At 48.6% G+C, this 27,936-nt stretch overlaps 1 protein-coding gene and 1 long non-coding RNA gene across 4 annotated transcripts in view; one reads left to right on the top strand and one right to left on the bottom strand.

The window, feature by feature from the left end:
• LOC310697047 overlaps positions 1-23,302 on the top strand; it is a 143,308-nt gene extending 120,006 nt beyond the window's left edge. The window contains exons 2-3 of the long non-coding RNA XR_014520903.1: positions 21,041-21,185; positions 23,165-23,302. This is a non-coding gene — a long non-coding RNA (uncharacterized lncRNA). The remainder of the gene's footprint in view (positions 1-21,040; positions 21,186-23,164) is intronic.
• IL27RA (interleukin 27 receptor subunit alpha) lies at positions 1,269-23,266 on the bottom strand (the record flags this gene model as incomplete). Of its 3 annotated transcripts, XR_014520780.1 has the most annotated exons (15): positions 1,281-1,580; positions 1,620-2,014; positions 2,471-2,585; positions 2,736-2,826; positions 3,031-3,165; positions 4,186-4,350; positions 4,938-5,039; positions 5,761-5,964; positions 11,110-11,305; positions 13,173-13,252; positions 14,419-14,572; positions 15,585-15,739; positions 17,264-17,433; positions 18,929-19,061; positions 23,155-23,266. XR_014520780.1 is itself a non-coding variant. In XM_083483006.1 (14 exons), the coding sequence occupies 14 exons, from the start codon at positions 23,264-23,266 to the stop codon at positions 1,853-1,855; spliced, it is 1,974 nt and encodes a 657-aa protein (XP_083339132.1). In that variant the 3' UTR covers positions 1,269-1,852. The 3 variants fall into 3 exon arrangements, 2 of the variants coding, with proteins under 2 accessions (XP_083339132.1, XP_083339133.1); XM_083483006.1 differs by having other exon boundaries at positions 1,269-2,014; XM_083483007.1 differs by lacking the exon at positions 23,155-23,266 and adding an exon at positions 21,459-21,964 and having other exon boundaries at positions 1,282-2,014.
• Positions 23,303-27,936: the final 4,634 nt, after the last annotated feature.

Below are 27,936 nucleotides of genomic sequence, written 5' to 3'. Positions count from 1 at the left end.
TTCCTGCCCCCTGGTGGGGGGAAGGGAGTTGTTGCACCTTTTAAACCTGAACCGGATCCGCCAAAAGTTACTACAAGAAAGTACTGTATGTGACTGTTTTACAGAAGCACCATGTAACAGGTGTGGTGTAACTGCAGGCTTCCCCCTTTCCATACCTTTCTTGGTAACAACGCCATCTTGCATAGACATCTTCCAGGTGATCTTGGCTGCAAGTTGTGTTAGCTGTGTTTCCATCAAGTGTGAAATACACTTGTCCATTGCATGGACAGGGAGGCCACCCCAATTCAATCTCCACCTCTACTTTATCCATCCAGGGAGCACCTCTCAGGTGTGTTTCCTAACCCCACTGCCTTAAGAACAAGGCACCTTTTTAATGTACGTCCATGCTGCTTTGCAAGCGGAAAAACTTCCAAAGCAGCTTACAAGACACAAAACCAAACCAAAGCAAATCTTAAAAAAACACACCACCAAAACGTTTTTTTTAATAAAAAAAACCCTACCGAAAGGTCAAAGTAACAGTTACACTTGGGCATGGGAACCAGACCCCACCCAAAGGGTGGTGGTTGGTGATTTATGGCCTTCCCAGAAGCAAGCAGTAATTCTTCCTCTTTGGCACTGTGGCATTCTGCTGCCTTTGGGCTACAGCTGTGTGGGGTTTGCTTCTAGAAGCAGCTGAATACACTGATAGGACAACACAGGAAGCTGTTTTATGCTGAATAGGACCACTGGCCCATCTAGCTCTGTATAATCTGCGGTGCCTCTCTGGGGTTTCAGACTGGACATTCCCAGTCCATGATTGGTCAAGCTCTCTCACAGGAATGATGATTTATGGCCTACTAACTGGAATGTGTTAGTTCAGAGTTCAGCATCAGTGAGTGAGGTTGAGAGTTGTGAGTCGTGTAAGAGAGAGCAAGTCAAAGATCCGTGTTCTGTTCTGTTCCTGTAAATACAGTGGTGCCCCGCAAGACGGAAAACTCGCAAGACGGAAAACTCGCTAGACGAAAGTTTTCCGTTTTGGAGGTGCTTCACAAAACGAATCTCCTATGGGCTTGCTTTGCAAGACGAAAATGTCTTGCGAGCTCCTGCGGGGGTTTTTTCCTCCCTCCCCTTTTCTAAGCCGCTAAGCCGTTTATCAGCTGATCCGATAAGCCGATAAGCCGCTAAAAGCCGCTAATAGCGCTAATCCGTCAATGGGCTTGCTTCGCAAGACGAAAAAACCGCTAGACGAAGAGAATCACAGAACGGATTCTTTTCGTCTTGCGAGGCACCACTGTAGTCCACTGTATATAATAAACACCTATAACTACAAGTTCCTGGTTCCTGCTTCGTCCATCCTGTCTGCAGCCAGTTGCCAATTGCTTTCGTGAACTCTACGTTTACTCTGCTAGGTCTGGCTAAGGTCCTGAAACTAGTCAGAAAGTTGCGAAACACCAATAGGCTCCAGCATCCAGGTGGAGATCAAACAGCTGAGACGACAGAAAGACCGAGCCAAGTAGTAACAGCTTAACACCAGGGAGCCTTGAGGAAGATACAGGCTCAGTCCACAACTTCATTGCGCTTCCTCCTTCCCAGGAATCTCTCTGTGGCTGTTTTGAGGCCACAAGCAACTGTTAGAGCACCTGGGTCTGTAACCGACAGTTCTGCCCTTTGATCCATGGCATAAGAGATGCTCTGGTAGCCAAAGAAATTGGCAGGGCACTTTTCCTACAGTACGTCCAAGGCTGAAGAACAAATGCAGGAGCATAAGGTTGCTGACCCTGGTCCAGCCAGAGATCAGAGGCTGTAGGAATAAGCTTCAGGTCCTCACTCCCCCATTGGTCTCCAAAGGTCACAGGCATCCTCTCTTCTCTTCTCAAGCCAGCCTCTGCAGCTCCTCCAAAGTGGGCATGAACCGCTTCTCATAGCCAGAGAACTCCACTGGGGCAAGGGGCGTGGTCTGCTCTGGGGCTGGTTCCTTAATCTCAACAATGTCTATCTCTTCTGGGAACTTGACTGGGCATTGGCTTAGGGCATCCTGCAAAACAAATGCAATAACCATAATTTATTTGCCTCCTATCTGGCTCGGTTGCCCCAGCCCTTCTGGGCAGCTTCCTGCAAATTATAAAGCCACAGTAAAACGTCACACATTTAAAACCTCCCTATACAGGGCAGCCTTCAGATGTCTTCTAACACGTTTTCAACCTGGTGCATAAAATATACATAATGGCGCCAGATGAACCTCCCCGGGGAGAGCATTCCAGATAAGCACATTTATTCAAATATATCATCAGTTACTGTCTGTTAGAAGATGGGTTGATCAGTACTTAAAATCTGGCACAAGTTCTTTCTGGGTCCGCTCAGCAAGTGAAGAGGAAGAGGCAACTCGGATGGCTAATTCTCTCCAGAAATCAGATCCTTCCCATCTGCTCCCACCACAAACAGAGACAGTACATATCTGGGTTGTTGTTTTTTTAACCCAATGACTTCCTACCATGCCAGGGTCAGCGCGGTGCTCATCAATACTCTGGGTAACATCACTGTGCCCTGGGTCTGGAATCTTCTCCCAGCACCACGGAGGCAGGATCTTATGGCAGAAGTCAAGGACCCTGCGGAGGAGAGACAGCGGACAAGAGTTTTCACATGGGGCTGCAAATGAGGGGGAGATGGGGAGGGGAGGTAAGTAGCCACAGATGTTGGGCAGGATGTTGCACGGACCAGCCTGCCTCCCCACCACACCTCTGCCTTTTATTACTCACCTCCTGTGATTAACCAGCACCACAAGGAAGGCCACGAAAAGCAGGAATCCCAGAACCAGGAGGACTGCCAGGAGGGTCTGCCAATGGGAATCTGCAGGAGATCATAGGGATAAAACTCAGATGAACAAGGCCTTGCTGACAAGGCATGATTTTGTCCCGAAGTTTGATATTTCCCTATCAAGGCATTTCAAGATAGCTCCGGCTGCTGGGTTTACTGAGCTGTTGCATAGCCTTTGCACATGCCAAGCAGGTTTCGCTTGGTCCAAGCAACAGAAGTCCTAGAAGCCTCTCCTACCTGGAGTGTGGAAGCGATGCAGAGGACTGGGCACACCTTCCCCGGCTGAGGTAGATCCCGTCATGCAGAGCTGGTAGGAAGTCCCAGGCGTCAGGTCCGAGAGACTGTAGCTCCTCTCTGCAGCACCAACTACAACTAGGAAAGGGGTGGATAATCTGAGCATAGGCGGGGCGGCAGTTTGTACCCACCATCCAAGAGTTTACTGCACCAGTATCTCAATGTGTTGGCTGGGGTGGGTGGGAGAAGAGATGGGGAGCATAATGAGAGCACATTGACATCAGACTGCTAGGAAGAAGCTGAAGTCCAACATGACATGAAATTCTGGTACTGAACTGTTACTGAACTGAAGTTAAAAGGTAAAGGTAAAGGACCCCTAGACAGTGAAGTCCAGTCAAAGGTGACTATGTGGTGTGGTGCTCATCTCATTTTCAGGCCAAGGGAGCCGGCCTTTGTCCACAGACAGCTTTCCAGGTCATGTGGCCACTTCTGGCACAACAGAACACTGTGACAGAAACCAGAGCACACAGAAACATCGTTTACCGTCCCACCACAGCAGTACCTATTTATCTACTTGCACTGGCATGCTTTCAAACTGCTAGGTTGGCAGGAGCTGGGACAGGGCAATGGGAGCTTAACCCGTCGCAGGGATTTGAACCGCCGACCTTCCAATCGGCAAGCCCAAGAGGCTCAGTGCTTTAGACCACAGCGCCTCACTGAACTGAAACTGAAAGCAGATAATGCCCCTTATGCTCCACTGAGTTAATAATGATTTTATTATTTATACCCAACCCATCTGTAACTCCATCCTTGTATTTCTATGGTAAAAGCCCTATGGCTACACACAAGGTCAATCCCATGTGCAGACATGGACTCAATCATGCCCAGCCCCAATGCATGTGCACCAGATGTCACATTGGCATAGCAGTCTGCGACTGGTGCAACCTGCATGCCTGACAGTAGTGGGACCTGGTTTGGTTTCCTTGGTCCACTCAACGCATCTTTCAACCCCGAGATCCAGGGGTTGCAGATTCTAGATGAAAACCACGTAGGCAGCTGCAAGGAAGACCTCCGTGTCGGCAACTCAGAGGGTCTTGGGCCCAGCCCCTCCCTCCCCGCAAACTTGAGAATTGCCTCTTGGTCTCAGGCGTCACTCACTGGTCCTGTTTGCCTTGGCATTCCGTAAAGTGGGATGTCCCAGGTAAAGCGTGTAGTGGGTGATGTGTCCATTGCGATCTCCCAGCAGAATTTCCCCCCAGGAGATGAGAGAGGCTGTAGGTGAAATGCTTCTGTCCTGCAGTCCCTGGGGAGCAGCTGTTGGTGCTGGAAAGGGGAAGGAAGGAGAAGGAATGGGACTGTGAGAAGTGAGGTTACAAGGAACCAGGCAGAGGGTGTTCTCGGTGGTGGCGCCCGCTCTGTGGAATGCCCTCCCATCAGATGTCAAGGAGATAAGCAACTATCTGACTTTTAGAAGATATCTGAAGGCAGCCCTGTTTGATGTTTTATCGTGTTTTTAATATTCTGTTGGGAGCCACCCAGAGTGGCTGGGGAAACCCAGCCAGATAGGCAAGGTATAAATGTTGTTGTTGTTGTTACATTAATTAGCAGCTCCATACACTTTCAAAGGGAATCTTCTTACAACAGCTGGGATTGTGGCTAAGGGAGACCCAAGTCAATAGCAAGCTTCCCTTCCTGCAAGCTGGAACAATAGCAAGGTCTACACATGAAGTGTGAGCAGAAATAAGATGACTGTACTATTTCAAGACTACAGGCAGAGGATCTCACACCAGAAAGCTAAAAGCCACTCCTCTTTCTTACCAAAAGAAAACCAATACACCAGGAGGGATAGTTTCTACCTTGTTCCTCATCCCACTGACAACCTCCACATTCCCTTTGCCCATCAAGATTACCTCCTTCCTTGAAGTAGGCTCGCACAGGGACCGAAGCGCTGCTCCCATGAGCATACACAGCATAGACGCAGACAAGGTAGGGCACCTTTGCTCTGAAGTTACCTGAGAAGTGGGAAGCAAAAGCAATGTCAGGCCACCTGAGGAGGTACAAGATGAACAAGCCTCTTTCTCCAAGCACAGAGACCATGTGGTGCCAGACGTTATCTGGGGTTTGTTGCCTGTCTCTTTTCGCTCCATGCATCCCATGTGATTATCCAGAGGAGGGCCGCTAGCTGTCTCCACACCCAAAGAGGACTCGCATGTTTTTGGTTAGGTGAACACCCAAGTGTGGGAAAGCCCTGGGAGACCTTGTGGGACTGGGTGGGAGTACGTGGAAGAGTAACCATCTCCCAGCCATGGTTGTGACAAAAAAAAAGTACCTCCAAAAGATGCTGTTTGCAACTTAAGGAAAGTCTCCGCCAGGGTCCATGTGTGAAGACCAAAGAGCATCCTCTGAGGAGAGGATTTCTGTTGGGACTGTGGCAGGGGGAAGAGAGGACCAATCTGCCTCTCCCCCCCCCTCTACAGTGCCAAAACTGATGGGTTTCCCCCAACTCTGCTATCTATATCCTTGTTTTTCCTTTGCCAACAATCTCTTGCTGTCGTGGGAGCTGCCTCCATTAAGGCAGACTGGAACCGGAAGCCTGCTTCCCTCAACACTGCTATCTATATCACAAAAGTCTGCTAATTGCATTTCATACCACTAACAACACATTTACTTTGGCTTGGGAGTTTCTCTCTCCCCCCCCCCCCCCCCCGCTTAGAGCTCTCCCACACTCCTCACCTCTCAACAGGGCGCTGCTGCTGTCCCTGGGGCTCCGTGTCCAGTTCAGCAACTGTCCAGCGGGGTTGCTGGAGATCTCTTCTCTCCATTCCACCACATACTCCTCAGGCTGGAGCCACCGAGCGCTTGCACTGGGCTTCCACATCACCCTGAGACCCAGGCCTGGTACAGCCATCACCTGGACTTCCTCAGGGCCAGGAAGATCTGGAGAAAGGCCAAGTCGTTTGTCATTAAGAGCATCCCTGGAGGCGCTGGGTACCTTCCCCAGTACAGTGTTGGTGATGACCTTTAAAGCCCTAAACAGCCTCAGTCCTGTATACCTGAAGGAGCATCTCCACCCCCATTGTTCAGCCCAGACACTGAGGTCCAGCTCCGAGGGCCTTCTAGAGGTTCCCTCACTGCGAGAAGTGAGGTTACAGGGAACCAGACAGAGGGCCTTCTCGGTAGTGGCACCTGCCCTGTGGAACGCCCTCCCATCAGGTGTCAAGGAAATAAGTAGCTATCTTATTTTTAAAAGACATCGGAAGGCAGCCCTGTTTAGGGAAGTTTTTAATATTTAATGCTGTATTGTTTTTAACACTCGGTTGGGAGCCGCCCAGAGCGGCTGGGGAAACTCAGATGGGCGGGGTATAAATAAATAAATAAATAAATAAATTATTATTATTATTATTATTATTATTATTATTATTATTATTATTATTATTAAATAAAACATAAATAAATTATTATTATTATTATTATTATTATTATTATTATTATTATTATTATTACGGTCCAAGAAGACTCCTGTGACAGCATCACTGCTTGTGACATTCGCCAGGCAAGAGACCACTTTGCAAGGATGGTTCCAGGGGAACCTCTTGGGGCCAACAAAGGATCCGTGCATTGCAGCTACTGACATGCTCTTCAGCATGCCAACAGACCATTGGCAATCCAGTGAAGGGAAGTGGGAGGAATCTGTGGCACAGAAGAAAGCAGCCACTTTCCATCCTGGTCCCCACATCCAGGATCAGCATAGAAGTGGAGCTCTTTAGCCACTGAGAAGATGTCTTCTCACCCTTTGTGCTGATGGGAGCCAAACAGAGTGAAAAGAGGAGAATTGGCTTCTGAGAATTGGCTCCTAGGGTCAATCTGCAGAGAAGGCGCTCAGACACAGAGGAGAAATGTGGGGGACTTGGAGAGATGAGGGAGAACAAACAAGCCTGTGTGGAAAGGGGAAGCCTGGGCTGAAGAGGAGCTTGTGGTTGCTACTGTCTCTCTATTTCGGCACAGAAGGACCATGCTGAAGAGATCTGTGCTATTTTTGCACTTTTATTGGTCTGGATTTGGAGGGGGGGTGAGAGAGAGGTGGGTGGGTGAGTGGGCAGCATGTTAGCTAAACTCTATAAGCTTGCCATGGTTCCAGTTACAGATAGGTAGCCATGTTGGTCTGCCATAGTCAAAATAAAAAAATTCCTTCCAGTAGCACCTTAAAGACCAACTAAGTTAGTTCTTGGTATGAGCTTTCGTGTGCATGCACACTTCTTCAGATACATGCATGCACACTTCTTCAGATACACTTCTTCAGATACTTCTTCAGGTATCTGAAGAAGTGTGCATGCACACGAAAGCTCATACCAAGAACTAACTTAGTTGGTCTTTAAGGTGCTACTGGAAGGAATTTTTTTATTCTGTAAGCTTGCACATCCTCCAATTTGTTTCGTTTCCTAACAGCGATCTCATTCTCAACCCAACAGCAACCCAAAAGGGCCAGGGAGATGAGGGGCTTTGTTTGAGTCCAAAGCCATGTTTAGGAGAGGAAGGGAAAGAGAGAGGAGTAAAAAGGAATTTCCACGTTTTCTCTTAAAAGGCATAATAATACGCTCTGCCGAAATGCAGTTACTCCGAGTCCTAGAATGGCAGCCAGAGGGGGAAATCAGCAAAGGAATTCCTTATCTGACAGCATCTTTGTCTTGCGGGCACTGCTGGTAATGATACTAACTAATAATGATAGTGAGGCGTGATGATATGCAAAACTGCCTGAATGGGCTGAAACCTATCTTTTCTAACATTCCAGTCACAGAGGTATGTACAGGGAAATAGGAGAAGGGTGTGGGAAGGTGGCAAAGTTCAAAAGGTTACAAATTCCTGTGCAAAATGAGTGCCTGGCCTGCTTGCAGTCCCATAAACCTCTGTTTATCAGGAACATGGAGATAAATTCCTGAAAGTCATCGAGGAAATTCCAGAGTATTCTGGTACAGTTTTACCTCAGGTTACATACGCTTCAGGTTACATACGCTTCAGGTTACATACGCTTCAGGTTACAGACTCCGCTAACCCAGAAATAGTGCTTCAGGTGAAGAACTTTGCTTCAGGATGAGAACAGAAATTGTGCTCCGGCGGCGCTTCAGCAGCAGGAGACCCCATTAGCTAAAGTGGTGCTTCAGGTTAAGAACAGTTTCAGGTTAAGTACGGACCTCCGGAACGAATTAAGTACCGTATTTTTCGCCCCATAGGACGCACTTTCCCCCCTCCAAAAATGAAGGGGAAATGTGTGTGCGTCCTATGGGGCAAATGCAGGCTTTCGCTGAAGCCTGGAGAGCGAGAGGCATCGGTGCGCACCGACCCCTCTCGCTCTCCAGGCTCCAGGAAGCTATCCGCAAGCCTTGCAAGCTCGGCGGGAGTTCCCGCGGGCTCACAAGGCTTGCGGGCAGCAGCCTGCAGCCCAAAGCACGAGGCGCCCTCCGGAGGACGCCCCATGCTTCGGGCAGGTGTCCGCAAGCCTTGCGCCCGGCGGGAGGTCTTGGGGCGGCAGCCTGCAGCCCGAAGCACGGGGAGCCCTCCGGAGGGCGCCCCGTGCTTCGGGCAGGTGTGCGCAAGGCTTGTGGCGGCAGCCGCGGCTGGGGGGGGGAATATTTTTTTTATTCATCCCCCCCCCCAAAAAACGAGCTGCGTCCTATGGGCCGGTGCGCCCTATAGGACAAAAAATACGGTACTTAGCCTGAGGTACCACTGTATTGCATCTGTGTGTCTGGAGGAGAAAACCCATTCTGAGGAGAACAGGTAACTACTGATTTCAAAGTTATTGCTTAGAATCATTGAATTACAGTGGTACCTCGGGTTATGAACTTAATTCGTTCTGGAGGTCCGTTCTTAACCTGAAACCATTCTTAACCTGAGGCGCGCTTTCACTAATGGGGCCTCCTGCTGCCGCCGCCACGCGATTTCCATTCTTATCCTGGGGCAAAGTTTGTAACCTGAAGTACTGCTTCCAGGTTAGTGGAGTTTGTAACCCAAAGTGTTTGTAACCTGAGGTGTTTGTAATCTGAGGTACCACTGTATAGAGCTGGAAGAGACCAAGTGGTGCATCAACAGCGAACTATTTTTATAGGTATCTTTAAAAATAAAATAGAAATATATATGTTTATGTCTATCCCCCAATCTTCCCTACCCCATTTGCATTGAAGAGATATCCTGACCAAACATGCCATGCTAGCGCATGCTCTTTCTGGAAAACAAAAGCTGAGGCACCCTTGCCTTTCTTCAGTTTTTATCAAAAGCTGCTTAGAGAAGCACAGCCCCTCCCCAAGCATCTCCTGCCCCTCCCCTTCCTGTCCCACAAAGGGGCGACCGCAAGTCATGGAGGAGGAGAGCTGATCACAAGTGAATGAGGCAGTTTTGTGGGTCTTTCTTTCTGTTTCTCTGGGGTTCTGTGGTTCCCTCTCTGTGTGTATGTCAGACCCAAGCATTACATTACCAATGATGAAATTGCTGCTTTCTCCCAGCCCAATACATTCTGTAGTACTTCCCCATTCGGTTCAATTGTTTTCTTTAATAGTTGCCCAAGTGACATTTCCCTTGTCTTATGTACCAGCCTTTGAAGGAAGAGTTTGTATTTTGCCTCTTTTCTTGCACAGTGGAACCTTGGTTCCCGAACTTAATCTGTTCCGGGAGTCCATTCGAATCCCGAAACAGTTTGAGAACCAAGGCGTGGCTTCTGATTGGCTGCAGGAACTTCCTGCAGCCAATCGGAAGCCATGCCAGACGTTCAGCTTCCAAAGAACGTTCGAAAACCGGAACAATCACTTCCAGTTTTGAATCGTTCGGGAGCCAGAACATTTGGCTCCCAAGACGTTCAGGAGCTGAGATTCCACTGTATCCTAACTCCACCTTCAAGGTACTTTAAACTATTAAGGCGAGGTGGGGGAGAATTGGACAAAAAGATATGTTGTTGCACTACAGCAGGTACAGTAGTACCTCAAGTTAAGTACTTAATTCGTTCCGGAGGTCCGTACTTAACCTGAAACTGTTCTTAACCTGAAGCACCACTTTAGCTAATGGGGCCTCCTGCTGCTGCTGCGTCGCCGGAGCATGATTTCTGTTCTCATCCTGAAGCAAAGCACTTAACCCGAGGTAATATTTCTGGGTTAGTGGAGTCTGTAACCTGAAGCATATGTAACCTGAAGCGTATGTAACCTGAGGTACCACTGTATGGGGAACCTTTGGCCCTCCAGATATTGCTGAACTACAACCCCCATCATTCCTGGACATTGGCCATGCTGCCTGGTCTGATGGGAGTTGTAGCTCAGTAACCTATGGGGAACCAAAGGTTTCCCTGTACTACAGTTTTCGCAATCCCCAATTATTTACCATGCTTGCTGGGGCTGATGGGAGTTGTAGCGCAATGAAGGGCACGACACAATTTTGGCCCTACAGTCATACCTCAGGTTACAGGCGCTTCAGGTTGTGTTTTTTCGGGTTGCGGACCGCTGAAACCCGGAAGTACCAGAACGGGTTACTTCTGGGTTTCGGCAGTCGTGCATGCGCAGAAGCGCTAAATAATAATAATAATAATAATAATAATAATAATTTATTTGTACCCCGCCCATCTGGCTGGGTTTCCCCAGCCACTCTGGGCAGCTTCCACAAAGACCAAAAATACACTAATATGTCATACATTAAAAACTTTGAGCATGCGCAGTCGTGCTGAATCGCAACCCGTGCATGCGCAGACACGCCGCTGCGGGTTGCGAATGTGCATCCCGCACAGATCACGTTCGCAACCCGAGCATCCACTGTATTTCACTTCCAAACCAAGCGAACTGGAGTAGCTGAATTGCTATGCTAGGATTAGCATATAGGGTTGCATTTTCTTATTAGGTCTGGCAAGAGTTTGGGTGACAGGCAATGCACTCTCTCACGAGCAGGATGTTAGGGGAGGTGCACAGAGGGCAGCAAACCACCTTCCCCCATCAGCGGTGAGGATGACTCAGCTCTAGTCTCGGAGGAAAAGGCAGGAAACAGGGCAGGCATGAGAGGAAAGACCCCTTACAAGCAGCCCTTTGATAAGGCATTATCAACAACTCTTGCCTGCTTGTTCCAAGCTGAGGTTGGCAGGCAGCGTATTCTTAACGGAATTTCGGGCCGATACCCAGGCGTAGTCGGCGGAAAGAGGGAGGGCAGAATGGCAGCAAAGGCACACCATCATAGTGATGTTTTTGTCACGGTCCCGGAAAACAACTTCGTAGTCGAGGATGACTCCCCGAGCTGCTTCGGGATCTGGTGCCTGCGAAAGGGAGGTGAGCAGAGGTTCCTTCAGTCAAAAATAGAGATTATAAAAGAAAACAAAGGAAAAGAAAAGCCTGAAGAAGCCCACCCAGTCAAACAGATCCTGCTCACTAAGGACACAGCTGCACGGCAGTCCCTGCTCTCACACACAGCAGCCAAAGAGTCATAGATGGTGTAACTACTTTTATTTAAGTAGATGGAAAGTCCTGAGCCTTTAACACACTGCAAAGACAGGGCAAAAGGTCCGCAGGCTGCATCTCCTCTCAGCGAGGGAATGGGGTGATCAGAAAAGGTTGGGCTGTTGCTAAAGGGCAGGAAGCTGACAAGTGAAAGATGGGCAAAATAAGGTTTTTTATCAGCAGCAACTGTATGAAAAAGCACTCAGATGTCATTCTAGTGTTGGTGAGGCAAAAGACCCTGGGCCCAAGCACACATGAATATTGTATAAAGGTGCAAAGCCCTTCTTTCACACCCTGTAAAACGGTAAATGCACAGTTTTTAAAAAACTGGGCAATGGCCGCCCACCCACAATTCCCGAGCCTCCCCTGATCAGTCAAAACAAAGGGGGCAGGAGATCACACAAGACACATCTTATGCGCACAAGACACATTGTATGGGGACTTCTGGCGAGGAAAAATGGTGGGTGCCACGGCAGCGAGCAGCTCCTGAAACCAGACAGAACCAACTGCGCTACCAGGCTGGCCCTGGGCTGCTGAGGCTGCCGCTGCCACATTTCCCAGGGACAGATTTGCAAATCTGGGGACATTCCGGGGACAGATTTGCAAATGTGGCGACTGTCCCCGGGAACCGGGGGACATCTGGTAACCCTATCCTGCACAGTATTTTTCCTGTTGTTGTTTTTTTATAGGCCGTGAGTGCACCACAGACATTTATGGGACATCAATTTACAGATGGCAATCGGCAAACTTGGCAAAAGTATGCATTCTTCTTATAGAATCATAGAACTGTAGAGTTGGAAGGGATCCCCCAAAGGATATCTAGTGCAACCCCCTGCAATGCAGGAAACTAAACACAGAATCATAGAATTGTAGAGTTTAGCCTGATGCAGGCCAAATGCGTGCGTAGTTATGGTGAGGTCAGATCTAAAGCAAACCTGATTAGAATTTGCTTTCTAGGCCTGCAAGCACAAAGCTCCCTTTAAAAAAAATGAGAGAGAATTTATTTGTACCCCGCCCATCTGGCTGGGCCTCCCCAGCCACTCTGGGCAGCTTCCAACAAAGATTAAAAATACATTAAAATGCCCCACATTAAAAACCTCCCTGAACAGGGCTGCCTTCAGATGTCTTCTAAATGTCAGGTAGTTGTTTTTCTCTTTGACATCTGATGGGAGGGCATTCCACAGGGCAGGCGCCACTACCAAAAAGGCCCTCTGCCTGGTTCCCTGTAACTTTGCTTCTCGCAGTGAGGGAAGTGCCAGAAGGTTCCCCTAAAGCAGCTCACAGCCGTAATTAAAAAACAGTGCACCAGTCCTAAGAGGAAGTGACCATGATTTGCTAACATCCCTGTTATTTGACAGCAAACTTCATTTTGCTGCAAGGCTCAGCATATTTGCTAACAGTCTGTGGTCTGTGTAGCGCCATCAGTTCCCAGAAGCTATTATGACCAAAGGCTGAGCACAGAGAGCCATTACAGCTCAGGGGAGATGTTAATTCAGTTAAACTAAATAAACTTCAGGTTTCCCACCCAGCCAATAGCAGGGAGTGTATGTCTGCTCATTTGCCAAAAGGCTCTGTGTATTGTACGCTCCAAGGCTCCTCAAATCCTGTGAAAATTCTTTAAATTTCAATTTTCATTCATCCCTTGTGTATGTACAGTAAAAAGGAGACCAGCAAGGTTCACTTTACCTTCCACAGCAGGAAGCGATTTGGAACACCTTTCTCAGAAACACCAACTTTTTGCCACACGTCTACCTGACCCAGTGGAGCTAAAGGCAACAGAGATGCAACAGGTGGTTAGTGAGAGCTAACAGAGCAGCTGGACAATCACAGGTGCTTTCCTTAAAGAATAAGTCCAAGAAACAAATGAATAAGGCAGCATGCACAACTGACTTTTTCCAAGCAGACAGAAACAAAATGCACAATGGCGATTTAGTAACGATCAGGTTTATGCTCCAATTTTGCTGCTTGGAACCAGTTCTCCCAAAGATGAACAGAATCTTGAATCCCAGAAATACCTGCCTAAGGAGTTGGTGGGCTCTGCATATGTTTAAGCAAATGCTGGGCAGCCCCCTAGTCACAGGTTCTGCGGCTGCATCCTGCGCTGTGAAACTTGCATTGAAATGGGGTCATCAGGGAGGGTGGACCAGAAAACCTCAAAGATGCCTTCCAACTTTGGAATTCTATGATTCAGTACCCCAGCCCCAACCATTCCACATAAGGTCTGAGAGTAAAGGTTAATTCCTTATACAATGGCCTCTCCCCACATTTACATATATATTTTTCAGTTGTACACCTACATTTTCAAGTGTACATCTCACATTTTTGTGAGTGACAGGAGTGTGAAATAAGTGTATCAGCCAAGCTCCTGCTGTGATGTCAGCACATCCGTCTCTAAAGACAGAATGTTTCCTCCAGAAAAAGAGGAGAAGGGAAGGGGACCATAATGGGAGCACATTGACATCAGACTGCTAGGAAGAAACTGAAGTCCAACATGACATGAAATTCTGGTACTGAACTGTTACTGAACTGAAGGGAAAAGGTAATGGTAAAGGACCCCTGGACGGTTGAGTCCAGTCAAAGGCAACTATAGGGTTGCGACACGCATCTCGCTATCAGGCAAGCTGGCGTTTGTCCATAGGCAGCTTTCCGGGTCATGTTGCCAGCATGACCAAACCGCTTCTGGTGCAACTGAACATCGTGGTGGAAACCAGAGCACACGGCAATGCCGTTTACCTTCCCACCACAGTGGTACCTATTTATCTACTTGCACTGGGATGCTTTTGAACTGCTGGGTTGGCAGGAGCTGGGACAGAGCAACAGGAGCTCACCCCATCGTGGGGATTCGAACTGTCGACCTTACAATCAGCAAGCCCAAGAGGCTCCGTGGTTTAGACCACAGTGCCACCTGTGTCACTTCCAGGGCTGTACGTACCTGCCTCCGGGGTTACGAAGGTCTGGGAAGAACTCCATTCACTCCAGAAACCTTTTTTCATTTCTGGAATGCATTGTACCTGCACCTCGTAGGAAGTGAAAGGCTTCAGGTCCTCCAGGTCATACCCTTCCTGGTCTACATGCTCCTCACTCAGCTGGGAAAGAACATTATCGTTATCATTATTATTACTCTTATTATTCATCGTAGCAATAGAAGTAGCAGTTATATTCCTCTTTTAAAGTAAGAATCTATAGAAAACATCTCACAAATCAGGTAAAACAACCCCCAACCCCATTTTCTCCTGCTATTGTTGTTGTGCTGATATACTTGCCTTCAAATAAAAATAATAAAAACAAAACAAAACAAAAATCATGAACATAAACATTCATCAGAATAGCAGGAAGTTTAGCAGGGAGTAGATGCAGGAGAGCACGGGGAGTTGAGGTGTTAGGAGACCATATTCCCTCCTATGAACCTGTCCTGGTTCTGAGATCTTCAGGGAACACCCTTGTCTCTGTCCCACCACCACCTCCGATACACTTGGTGGGGACACGGGATAGGGCCTTCTCAGCGCTGGCTGCTCCAGACAATTGTGGAACTCCCTCCCTAGAGAAGCCAGACTGCCTTCTTCCTTGTTGTCTTTCTGCCACCTAGTGAAGATTTTATTGTTCCAACAGGTTTTTGAAAACTGACTGCTTTTAATGAAAGGGCTGGTGCCATTTCTACAGCAATTAATTGTATGGTTTTAATTTAATTCTATCAATGTTTAATCGGTTTTTAACGTGTCTTTTCTGTTCTTATTATTACTTGTAAGCCATCTTGAGCCCCTCTTAGGGAAAAAGGTGGGGTATAAATAATAATAATAAGTTGTTATTTTTTATCACTGAGAGGGAAAGCAACGCCAAACAATTGGAGCTGAGACTCCTAGGTTCTGTTCCAGTTTGGGAATCTGTTTAACTTCCACTGAGGTCTCTGTGCTTTCTTCTCAAATCATTTCAAGGTGCACCCACAGAGAATATGCTTGGTCTCCCAGGTTTGTTGCTGTGATGTGCCAAACACCATAATTGTCTCAGATTCCTCAGGTTGCAGTTCTCCCAGAATACAAGCTGGATAACAGCTGATGGGATGGGGAAACAGACCCATGCATCCAGACAAAACAGACTCACGTAGGTCCAGCTGTGGTCCTTGGACATCTTGTATCGAAGGGCACAGGTGAGCGGCTGGTGATGAAGGGATTCAGACCAGTGAGGGTTCTTCCAACTGACCATCGCGACAGAGGACTCAAACACCACAGGCTCCAGATCAGGAGGAGGAGGCTTCACTGAAAGAAGCAACGCAGAGAAAGGCCTCAGGCACAAGAAGCCTTCTTGCTTACCCTTCACTCCCACTTCCCACTCTCCACTCTAAGCATCAGGAATGGAGCCATAACTATGCTATAACAACAAACTCTAAACAAAACCCAGGAAACAAATGCTGAAGAGTAAGATCAAGGGTCAGCATGTCCACAGAGCAGGTGGCCTGCAATTCCACATCACAACTTCCACTGTTTTTATTTCTAAAGTTACTGGTTTCTTATGAACAAGAGGAAGCAGTCTAGTGTTTTTCTCAGAAGTCAGGGAGAGATTAGGTGGACTTCTGCAGTCAGCGCAGTGACTTTTCAAGGGGTTCTAAATTCTTTCAGAATCCAAATATTGAGAGGCCAAAACCAACCAAACAAAAATGCAACATGAGATAGCACATTTGATTAACTTTCACAATTTACACATTTTTGAAAGGCACACACAGGACTGAATGCAGTGAAGAGGTGAGTGTTGCAGAACTAGAGATAACTTGGATGGGCTGGAAGCTGCTTTAAGTAAATTTAACAGGACGCACTGAAAGCCCCAGCCACATAATTTCAAGTGTCAAAGTCTTTAGGGATGTAAGTTGCCATTTTTTCTTGAACAATAGAAAAGCTGAGGTGTCTGGAATTTCACAGCTCTTGACATCACTGTGGAATCTGTAGGCGTGATCCTCTGTCGCAGCATGACACCCACTATTCAAGCTGTCCTGTACCACACAGATGCAAAATCAGCTCCAGATGTGAGATGGCCCTTGGCAGAGTGCCCTCTGGCAGCCCAGCCTCCCACATCACTGGTCCCCAATCCACAAGCTCTCATGGTGGTGGAAGTGGGTGGCATCCTGAATTTCCCACAATACCCCACAGTGATGCTACATCAGGTTAGTTCTTTAGGCATTGTGGAAATTCCAAAGTGGTGACTCACAGGCCCAGCTGTTTAATTCTGGGGATGAAGGCCAGCACTGCCACTAGGTCCCCTGTTGGGGTCTCAGCAACTGCCAAGAGTTACCTGATGCTGACACTGAGCCTGCACTGATACACAAAAGTGAGCAAGCACACTGGTACTATTTTTAGCACTGAGCCTCTTGGGCTTGCCGATCAGAAGGTTGGCGGTTCAAATCCCCATGATGGGGTGAGCTCCCGTTGCTCTGTCCCAGCTCCTGCCAACCTAGAAGTTCGAAAGCACACCAGTGCAAGTAGATGAATAGGTACCTCTGAGGCAGGAAGGTAAATGGTGTTTCCGTGCACTCTGTTTCTGGCATGGTGTTCCGTTGCACCAGAAGCGTTTTAGTCATGCTAACCCAGAAAGTGGTCTGTGGACAAACGCCGGCTCCCTCGGCCTGAAAGCGATATGAGCGCCGCAACCCCAGAGTTGCCTTTGACTGGACTTAACTGTCCAGGGATCCTTTACCTTTTTACCTTACTATTTTTAGTAATATTTTTTATCCTCATCTGCAAGTTTATCTAGACCCTTCCCCAAAGCACTCTGTGCCTATTTTCTCTCACCTATTTCATCCAAGCTGAAGTTTAACTTAGCAGAAGTTGCAATCCCAGCCATGCCGTGATTGGTTTCCACCCAAACACTGTAGCTGTCTCCCTGTGTCAGGTTGCGCCTTTCAATAAGCAACCAGTTCTGCTTGCCCGGAGCTCCACGCCTGGGGGGTTTGCCAGGATGACTAGAGAAAGAGGCAGAAAGAGGAAAGGCAATTCCGGCATGAATCAAAAGTGAGTATTTGCCACTCCTTAGTTATACAAATTCCTGCCAACCTAGCAGCTCGAAAGCACGTCAAAGTGCAAGTAGATAAATAGGTACCACTACGGCGGGAAGGTAAACGGCGTTTCCGTGCGCTGCTCTGGTTCGCCAGAAGCGGCTTAGTCATGCTGGCTGCATGACCCGGAAGCTGTACGCCGGCTCCCTCGGCCAATAAAACAAGATGAGCGCCACAACTCCAGAGTCGGTCACGACTGGACCTAATGGTTATACAAATATATTGCCCAGGACTTACCATTCCTTGCAAAACCTTGCCACAAAAATCCTGCAAATGCTCCATTTCCAATTCAGAACAAAGAGTTATGTAAAGTGGGTAATTTGTTTTGTTCTGAGTGTGGAATTTGTAAATTTGGTCTCCCAAGACCATGCCTTTTCATACACATGCCTCTGTGTTGGCTACAGAAATAATAATAATACATATGTGATATAGAAATAAATAAATATACAGTACTGCCACAAATTTTAGAGAATGATTGCTTTCTGGAATGATTAGGAATGCCTACTAAAAAAACCCCAATGCTAATTCATCTACAAACAAAGAACAGTACATATTCAACTTATTTTTTTAAAAGGTAAGCAACAGGCAAATGTGGATGGTTTGTGAAAAATAATCAAGAATTTGGAGATGTAAGTAGGAAGTAGCGATTGCCCCATGCAAAGACACAGAGAAAGGTCATAATGAATACTGGGCAACAGAAGCTTAATTCCTGACCGGCCTGGAAGTGGTCTATATGCAGAGATTGTTAAAGTCAACCTGAACACTTTCCCTCCGAGTAATAGGGTACCTGAGGAATTATGAGATATAATTATGAGGTACTACTATTGTCTCCATACTGCAGATGTGGGGCTCATTGGATTCTGGCTAGCCTAAGGGTACCTGGTAAGTTCAAGCAGATGTGAGATTTTTGGCAGGGGACTTTCCAACTCACAGTGACGCCAGCCAATAGAGTGATGTGTGAGGAAACAGGCTAGTTTAAAAACAAGGTCTGTGGGCTAATGATGAGTCTGGACTTATTTGCAAAGCTGTCTGAAGCATAATGGCAGACAACTCCTGTGCAGGCAGGTAACTTCCAGAGTCAGAAACTCCCTGGAAGGTTCTGTCAGTCAAATGCAGTGACTTCTTTTGCTGACAAGACCTTGGTAGAAACCCTTTTGCCTCCCTGAAAAATGCTGAAATGGCATTTGAGACCAACACGGCTAACAATAGAGTGAGGAAGTTGCAGCACATTGTGAGGACTGCCACTCAAGCGCACCGATGTGCACACACACGCACACACTTCCTAAGGCCGACAAAGCAAATTCTTCCTGACATTTTGCAAGTTTTGCCTCTTTCATGCCTAAATCCACAGGCTCTCTGGGGCTGGATCAGCACAGGGAAATACACGTAATTCCTTGCTTACTATTTCAGGCTCTTATAGTAGAGGACATGGGTAGTATTAGCATCTGGAGGCTCCCTGGTAGACCAACTGCAGTTCACAATATTGCTGGGCACTGACTGGTAACATTTCAGGTCCGTGGGGACATCAGGGTCACCTGCAAATAGAGACATATTCCAAAATCTGCACTCAAGCCACAGAAAACACAGCCATTATCTTGCACTATTAAAATTCAAGGGAAGTGATCCTAGTTGTCCAGACAGAATTAGCACCCTTCTCTCACTATTTGTTTGTTTGTTACATTTCTATCCTGTCCTTCCCCCCAAAGGAGCTGAGCGCAGCAAACAACAAGTGACAGAGCAATAAAAACATCATTAAAACATCTCCAATATACAGTGGTGCCTCGCAAGATGAAAAGAATCCGTTCCGCGAGTCTCTTCGTCTTGCGGTTTTTTTGTCTTGCAAAGCAAGCCCATTAGCGGCTTAGCGGATCAGCTGATAAGCGGTTTAGCAGCTTAGCGGATCAGCTGGTTAGCGGCTTAGCGGCTTAGCGGATCAGCTGTTAAGCGGCTTAGCGGCTTGGGGAAAAGGGGGGGGGGGAAACCCCGCAGGAACTTGCAAGACATTTTCGTCTTGCGAAGCAAGCCCATAGGAAATTCGTTTTGCGAAGCACCTCCAAAATGGAAAACCCTTTCGTCTAGCGGGTTTTCCGTCTTGCAAGGCATTCGTCTCGCGGGGCACCACTGTACAGTGGAACCTCAGTTTTCGAGCCGAAGCCAAACGTTTCGGAAGCTGAATGCCGAAAACCCAGAAGTAATTGCTTCCGTCTTCGAACGCGCCTTGGAAGTCAAATGGCTTCCGCTGTGTGTTTTTCAATTTTCTCAATGGATTTTGCCAATCGCCCATTGCTCCTCGGTTTTCTAAGGTTTCAGAAGTCGTAAACCAAGGTTACACTGTATAAGCTAATCACCAAATGGCACCTTAAACCTAGATGGCAGTCACCACAATGGAATTTCTAGGTGCCACCCCCCCATTGGTGGTATTATTGTTGTTGCTGCTGTTGTTGTTGTTATTATACTGATTTATATTTTAGAAAACAAATCTCAAAGGGGTTTACAACATCCCCACCAAAGTATCCAGAATAAAACAAGGGGGCTTTTCTGCTGTGGCTCCCCATCTGTGCGATTCTCTCCCCAGGGAGGTTTGCCTGGCACCTTCATTGCATATATTTAGGTGCCGGGCAAAAACATCCCTCTTCTCCCAGACCTGTGGCTAATTAAGCAATCTATGGCATTTTGAACAGGCGGGGGGGGAGGTATTGTTTTTGTACGTTACTATGTTATGGGAAGGGACGCGGGTGGCGCTGTGGGTAAAACCTCAGCGCCTAGAACTTGCCGATCGCATGGTCAGTGGTTCGAATCCCCGCGGCGGAGTGCGCTCCCGTTGCTCGGTCCCAGCGCCTGCCAACCTAGCAGTTCGAAAGCACCCTCGGGTGCAAGTAGATAAATAGGGACCGCTTACTAGCGGGAAGGTAAACGGCGTTCCGTGTGCTGCGCTGGCTCGCCAGATGCAGCTTGTCACGCTGGCCACGTGACCCGGAGGTGTCTGTGGACAGCAGTGGCTCCCAGCCTCTAGAGCGAGATGAGCGCACAACCCTAGAGTCTGTCAAGACTGGCCCGTATGGGCAGGGGTACCTTTACCTTTACCTTATGTTATGGGAACCAGGTAGAGGGCCTTCGCGGTGGTAGCACCCTCCCTGTAGAACGCCCTCTCATCAGATGTTAAGGAAACGAACCATTACAGTGGATGCTCGGGTTGCGAACGTGATCTGTGCGGGATGCACGTTCACAACTCGCAGCGTTCGCAACCCGCAGCACAGTGCCACGTCTGCGCATGCGCGGGTTGCGATTTAGCACTTCTGCGCATGCGCAAAGCGCGATTTAGCGCTTCTGCGTGACCGCCGAAACCCAGAAGTAACCCGTTCCGGTACTTCCGGGTTTCGGCGTGTCCATAACCGAAAAAAATGCAACTTGAAGCATCTGTAACCCAAGGTATGACTGTACAGTGGTACCTCGGGTTACATACACTTCAGGTTACATATGCTTCAGGTTACAGACTCCCCTAACCCAGAAATAGTACCTCAGGTTAAGAACTTTGCTTCAGGATGAGAACAGAAATCGTGTGGCGGCGGCACAGCAGCAGTGGGAGGCCCCATTAGCTTAAGTGGTGTCTCAGGTTAAGAACAGTTTCGGGTTAAGAACGGACCTCCGGAAGGAATTAAGTACGTAACCAGAGGTACCACTGTATATGAGTTTTAGAAAACATCTGAAGGCAGCCCTGTATTGGGAGGTTTTTCTATGTACTGTAAACTGTCCGGATGGGTGGGGGAATGAACGATGATGATGATGTTTCTATATTGTAAACCACCCTGCGCTCCTTGGATGAAGGGCAGGATAAAATTTTATTAAATCATCCTCATCATTCCTCTACAGATGCAGCTTAAAAGGCTCAACAGTAATTGCATTTCTGACCCACAGCTCCCCACCACACACACCTTCTCAGCATCTTCACTTCCTTCCTGCCAAAACCTCACAGGCCCCTGCTGTCTCTAGGCCTTAGCCCTGCTTTCTCCTTAGCCTGCACCTTCATGCCTCCACCATTTACTGTTTTCTCAAGTCTTTGCTTCTCAAACACTCCCTGCTCTGTCCGCCTTGCCTCCTGGCCTCTCTCCCCAAGAGCTCACAGCCTTTCCTGTCCTTGCTCCCCTGCCCTCTCATACCTCTCTCATTCTGAAACATTATCTCCCTTGCACTTATTCCTTCATGCATTTATCTGTCTCCTACACCACCACTTCCTTCAGATACCTGTAACCCACTGCTTCACCTGTCTCCTTCCATTCCGAGAGAGCTTAGTTCCCGGGCAAGCTTGGTGTTGGTAATATCACACCAGCCTAGCTAATTGGCATCACAAACTGTGGTGCCCAAGCTGGTTTGCGTCCCCAAAATTTTAGACTCGCGGCATTAAAGACCTATGCCACCACCCACTTGCTAATAATAATAATAATAATAATAATAATAATAATAATAATAAATTATTTATACTCTGCCCTCCCCAGCCAAGGCCAGGCTCAGGGCGGCTAACAAGCAATAATAAAAACAAGTTGAATGAATACAACTTAAAAACAAGATTAAAATACAACATTAAAACATTAAAATGCAGCCTCATCACAGGAGGAAAAAGGAAAAAAGAAAGAGGGGGACGGAATCAAATTGATTCCAAGCCAAAGGCCAGGCGGAACAACTCTGTCTTACAGGCCCTGCGGAAAGAAATCAGATCCCGCAGGGCCCTGGTCTCATGAGACAGAGCGTTCCACCAGGCTGGAGCCAGTGCTGAAAAGGCCCTGGCTCTGGATGAGGCTAATCTGACTTCCTTAGGGCCCGGAACCTCTAGTGTGTTGCTATTTAGGGACCTTAAGGTCCTCCGTGGGGCATACTGGGAGCTGGGATAGCCACACAAATGCTACAGCTAAGTGGCACAGTGCCACAAATACCGTATTTTTCGCCCTATAGGACGCACTTTTCCCCCTCCAAAAATGAAGGGGAAATGTGTATGCGTCCTATGGGGTGAATGCAGGCTTTCACTGAAGCCTGGAGAGCAAGAGGGGTCGGTGCGCACCGACCCCTCTCGCTCTCCAGGCTTCAGGAGAGCCCCAGCGCCAGCCCAAGGTTGGGGGACAGAGGGAGGCGGAACGCCGCCATCCCGCTGTCTCCCGAAGTGGTTTGGTGGCTGACGGCGGGGAGACCCCGCCGCCAGCCCCGCAAGCTCCGGGGACAGCTGGGAGGCGCAGCGCGTCTTCCCGCTGCCCCCGGACCTGATCTGAAGGCGGGCGGCAGGTAGAAGAGCGCTTCTCCCCGCTGCCTGCCCCACAAGCTCTGGGGACAGTGGGGAGGCGCAGCGCGTCTTCCCGTGGTCCCCAGACCTGATCTGAAGGCGGGCGGCGGGGAGAAGAGCGCTTCTCCCCGCTGCCAGCCCCACAAGCCCCTGGGGGGGGGAAATAATTTTTTTTCTTTATTTCCCCCCAAAACACTTTGTGCGTCCTATGGGCCGGTGCGTCCTATGGGGCGAAAAATACGGTAATCAGTTGCCACACAGCTGTGTGTGAGAGACAATAGCAGGAGTCGTAATCGGCTCAGCTATGAAATTTTTGAGACAGTCCTGTATGAAGGAAATGATAAATGCTGATCCCTTACCTTTTTTCAGCCCAAAGACCTTTAACGACAGAAGCAACAGCCATACTGCATTCCCCCTGTTTCCCATAGTGCCAGCTGTGTCCTGTATTGAGAGACAGCAATGGTGGATCATGAGATAAGGACAAAGTCAAGCAGCACTGAATTAAATGCCTCCCCCCCAATTTACTATATTTATTTATGTGGACTTTATATGTGTGTCCATGTCAGAACAGCACATAGGAGCCTTTGAGGAACTAAAGCACAAAACTTTTTTACGAGCTCGAAGACCGGCAGGGGATTGATTCAGCAGAAACACCAGCGTGTGAGGAGATGCTGAAAACTTATAGAGGGGAATCATAGACATAAAATCCAGACAGAAACACAACATTGCTTCTTTTAACTCGCTTGTGGGAACAACTCAGAGGCTGTGAAAGAAGGAAGGTTAACAACAGAAAGAATAAGAGGAACCATCGGAAGTGTCTATGAAAAGCAGTAGAAGTATGAGATGATCAGAACCCTCCGAACTTGAAGCGTGGGAAGTCCTACTAAAAAATTAAAATTTGGCAGAATATTCAGATTATTTGATATGTATATGTATAATTTGGAATGTTTAATTTGATTGGATTGGATTGTTAAAGTGGAAAATTTAATTAAAATGAATAAAAAAACAAAGAGTAGAATGTGTGCTTTTATTTAAAATGCATCTCTGGGTTATTTGTGGGGCACAGGAATTCGTTCATTTTTTTCTTCAAAATATAGTCCGGCCCCCCACAAGGTCTGAGGGACAATTGATTGTCCCCCTGCTGAAAGAGTTTGGATTTGATATCCCGCTTTATCACTACCCGAAGGAGTCTCAAAGCGGCTAACATTCTCCTTTCCCTTCCTCCCCCACAACAAACACTCTGTGAGGTGAGTGAGGCTGAGAGACTTCAAAGAAGTGTGACTGGCCCAAGGTCACCCAGCAGCTGCATGTGGAGGAGTGGGGAATTGAACCCGGTTCCCCAGATTACATGTCTATCACTCTTAACAACTACACCACACTGGCTCTCTACCCACACTGGCTGACCCCTGACTTATGTTCTTAACTACATTCCACATAGCATTTGACACAGCAGTGGACAGGTGGAGAAATCTTGTTCTTGCAGTAAAGGTAAAAAGGTAAAGGACCCCTGGACAGTTAAGTCCAGTCAAAGGTGACTATGGGGTTGCGACGCTCCTCTCATTTTCAGGCAAAGGGAGACGGCGTTTGTCCGCAGACAGCTTTCCGGGTCATGTGGCCAGCATGACTAAACTGCTTCTGGTGCAAAGGAACACTGTGATGGAAACCAGAGTGCACAGAAACGCCATTTACCTTCCCGCCACAGTGGTACCTATTTATCTACTTGTGCTGGCGTGCTTTCAAACTGCTAGGTTGGCAGGAGCTGGGACAGAACAACAGGAGCTCACCCCGCCATGCGGATACGAGCCGCCGACCTTCTGACTAGCACGCCCAAGAGGCTCAGTGGTTTAGACCACAGCGCCACCTCCATCCCTTTCTCGCAGTGGCAATGATTGAAACATTACACATAAGAATGGTAAGGGCTAACGATGTTTTGTTGCCTTAACCAGGAGTCCACAAATTTTGGCTGACCCTGGTAGTCACCCATCGTATCTAGAAGCCACCATGCCTCGCCTTTCCACAAAGGGGAGGTGGGTCCCTTATGTACCTCTGCTGCTGGACAAAGTGATCATATAAGGCTTAACAAATGCACGGTCAGAGTTTTATTTTGTTTGCAGCTTCTACAGCCCATGCTGCTAATTGTGTGTACCTAACAGAAGATGTGGGACGCGGGTGGCGCTGTGGTCTAAACCACAGAGCCTAGGACTTGCTGATCAGAAGGTTGGCGGTTCGAATCCCCGTGACGGGGTGAGCTCCTGTTGCTCGGGCCCTGCTCCTGCCAACCTAGCAGTTCGAAAGCATGTCAAAGTGCAAGTAGATAAATAGGTACCATTCCGGCGGGAAGGTAAACGGCATTTCCGTGTGCTGCTCTGGTTCGCCAGAAGCGGCTTAGCCATGCTGGCCACATGACCCGGAAGCTGTACGCCGGCTCCCTTGGCCAATAAAGTGAGATGAGCGCCGCAACCCCAGAGTCGGTCACGTCTGGACCTAATGGTGAGGGATCCCTTTACCTTTACCTTTACCTTTAACAGAAGATGTAGCCATTTTGAAAGATGCACTCATTGGACATGTCTTCATGCAACAATAATGGCTACCTTGATAAACCACTCTGTGTTTCTACTTTGCTCCTCCCCCGGTGCGAGAAGGTGGGCAAACCAGCCTAGTGCAATGTCTGCACCTGGGATCTGGGTTTATTTCTTCCTAACAAGTCAGAATTCAAAAGCAACATATAACCTTGGTTTTTAAAACATGGCTAGCAATCCTGGCTTGTTAAGCAGAGACAAACTATGATTCCAGGTTTCCCCACCTGCGAGGCAGAAGCAATCAGGCTCCATGCACCTATGTGGGCACAGTATTTATTCTTGTTCCCTGACAATAGGGATCCTAACTAAGGCAACCCCCGCCCCTAAAATACAAGTAGTTCGCTCGTCCAAGAGCCACTGCAGAAGTAAATTCCTGGGGGAAGTGAAGGCGATTGTAGCAATGGGAACTTATTGCCAGTCCCCTTTAGGACATAGAGATCAACCTAACCCACCCAGTGCAGTCCCCTCCACTTTCTTAAAGGGACAGACCCATAAAACTGGTTGCCAGCCTACAGTGTACAGTAGTTCTGCCTTCTTGAAAAGAAGCACGAACAGGTCTCTTTCCTTACTGTCACTTTTCCCAGCTCAGCTGGATCCCATGGTTTGAAAGCAGGCTTCTAGGGCTGAGACTTTAAAAAAACCAACACTACTCAAAGCTCATCCTTGCCCTCAAATAAGTTTGGGCACCGTAGTTTGCTCCTCGCAAGGTTGCGATTCCCAGCAACCCTTAAACTATAGTGCCCAGAATTCTTCAGGAGGGCCGTGACCAAAAGGAGGAGGAATACCAGGAGGAATGGAAGAAATTTATTTAGCTATTTAGCTAAATGTGTTAAGATAACTTAAATAGAATTACTTGCAAGTATCAGATTGGCCTAGGATTTAAATATGCGATGTTATAGAACAATATGTTTAAAGTTAAAATGAAAAGAAAGAAAGAGGTTAATAAACTAAGTAATTTTTATGGGAAATTAGTTTTGGAAAACTGCTACAATATATGGAAATTCAGCCAGGGGGATTCGAGGAAGTCACCCAACAATGTTAACAAAAATGGAATGATTACAGTTAGGATTTATGTTTGCGTGTTTGTTTGTGTTTCTTTTTGATGTTTTATTTTATATGTTTGTCATAAATTTGGAAAATCAATAAAAAATTGGGGGGGGGATTTTTCGGGAGGGGACGAGATGCGCTTTAAAGGCATAGCGCGTACACAACGTCAAACTGGAGAAAGGGAGAGAAGAGGATGAAAGGAGAGCCGGGGACCATGTCGTGGTGGAGCCCTTCCCGGCTCCGGCCCCAGACAACGAACGAGTAGCCTGCCCAGCTCAAGCCTCGTCGATGATGCAGCGGCTCTTTTGCCTCCGGGCAGTGGCGTAGCGTGGGTTGTCAGCACCCGGGGCAAGGCAAGTAATTTGCGCCCCCTAACCCGTGGATTTGGGCCCCCTAACCCTAACCCCCAGATGTTGCGCCCGGTGCGGCCGGCCCCCCCTACACCCCCCACGCTACGCCACTGCCTCCGGGACTAATCCCGCGCGCATCTCCGGATCCTCTTTCCCCTCCGCCCAGGCCGCCAGCCAAAGTCCCACCTGCCCAGAGAGAAGACCGAGGAGGACCCACCGTGCCAGCAGGATCCTCCCAGAGATCCCAGAGAGAGAGGGGAGAAAGTCATCGGTTCGCCTCGTTACTTACACGGCATCCTTTGCGCGCGGGGAAGAAATTCCAGCGCCCGCTTGGCCAGCCGCGCGCTCTCCAAGGCGCCCCTCGAGGACCCCGGCGGGACTCAGGCGCGACGAGCCCCCGAGCCGGGTTCTTCTCTTCGCGGAGGAAGGAAATGATCTCGGGGCTTTTTTTCCTTTTCGAGGGCACTAAGTGTCGGGGCGCTCGCTCCTCCCGCTGCCCGATCACGCTCCGCCCCGCGACGCACCGAGCCTGTTCCGCGACGGGCTGCTCCTTCTTGGAGCGCAATCCGGGGACGATGGGGGCTCGTCTTCCCTGGGTGGAAGGGGCGACAAGCCTCCCTTCCTTCGGCTTCCTGGCTTTTTGAGAGCGGAGGGGGAAGCGGGTGGAAGGAAAGCAAGAGCCACGCCGGGATCCGTAAAGAGGAAATCGTGTCTCATCCAAATCGTGACTCACACGACAAACTCACTCGTTTCCCCTGCTTGGGGAGTGGGTGGGGTGGGTGGGCAGGGCGCCCATTCCTCCCAGCACGTGTGCGGGGCTGTGGGGGAATCACAGAACTGTAGAGTTGGAAGGGACACCCAGGGTCATCTAGTCCAACCCCCCGCAATGTGGGAAAACGTTAGGGAGCCTTAGCAAAGGCGCAGAGGCGTAGCGTGGGCGGAGGGCAGCGACCGTCGCTCCGGGCGCAGCCGGACTGAGAAGGACGCAGCAGCTGGAGCGCCCTGCGAGCTCAGCGCTATTTTTGCGAGCCTTGCAAACTGTCGCAGTTCGCCATGAGGGCGCCCCTCAAAGCCTGGCGGGCAGTGGGTGGGGGTTGCTCTGTCGGCGACCCCCACACTCTTCTCATTGGAGAATGATCTGGGTCTCCGGATGGAGGAACAAAGT

This window comes from Podarcis liolepis (assembly GCF_965112155.1).
Source record: "Podarcis liolepis genome assembly, chromosome: 17".
In the NCBI taxonomy this organism is placed as follows: domain Eukaryota; kingdom Metazoa; phylum Chordata; class Lepidosauria; order Squamata; family Lacertidae; genus Podarcis; species Podarcis liolepis.
The sequence above is the reverse complement of the archived record's forward strand: the minus strand, read 5'-3'. Positions and strand labels throughout refer to the sequence as shown.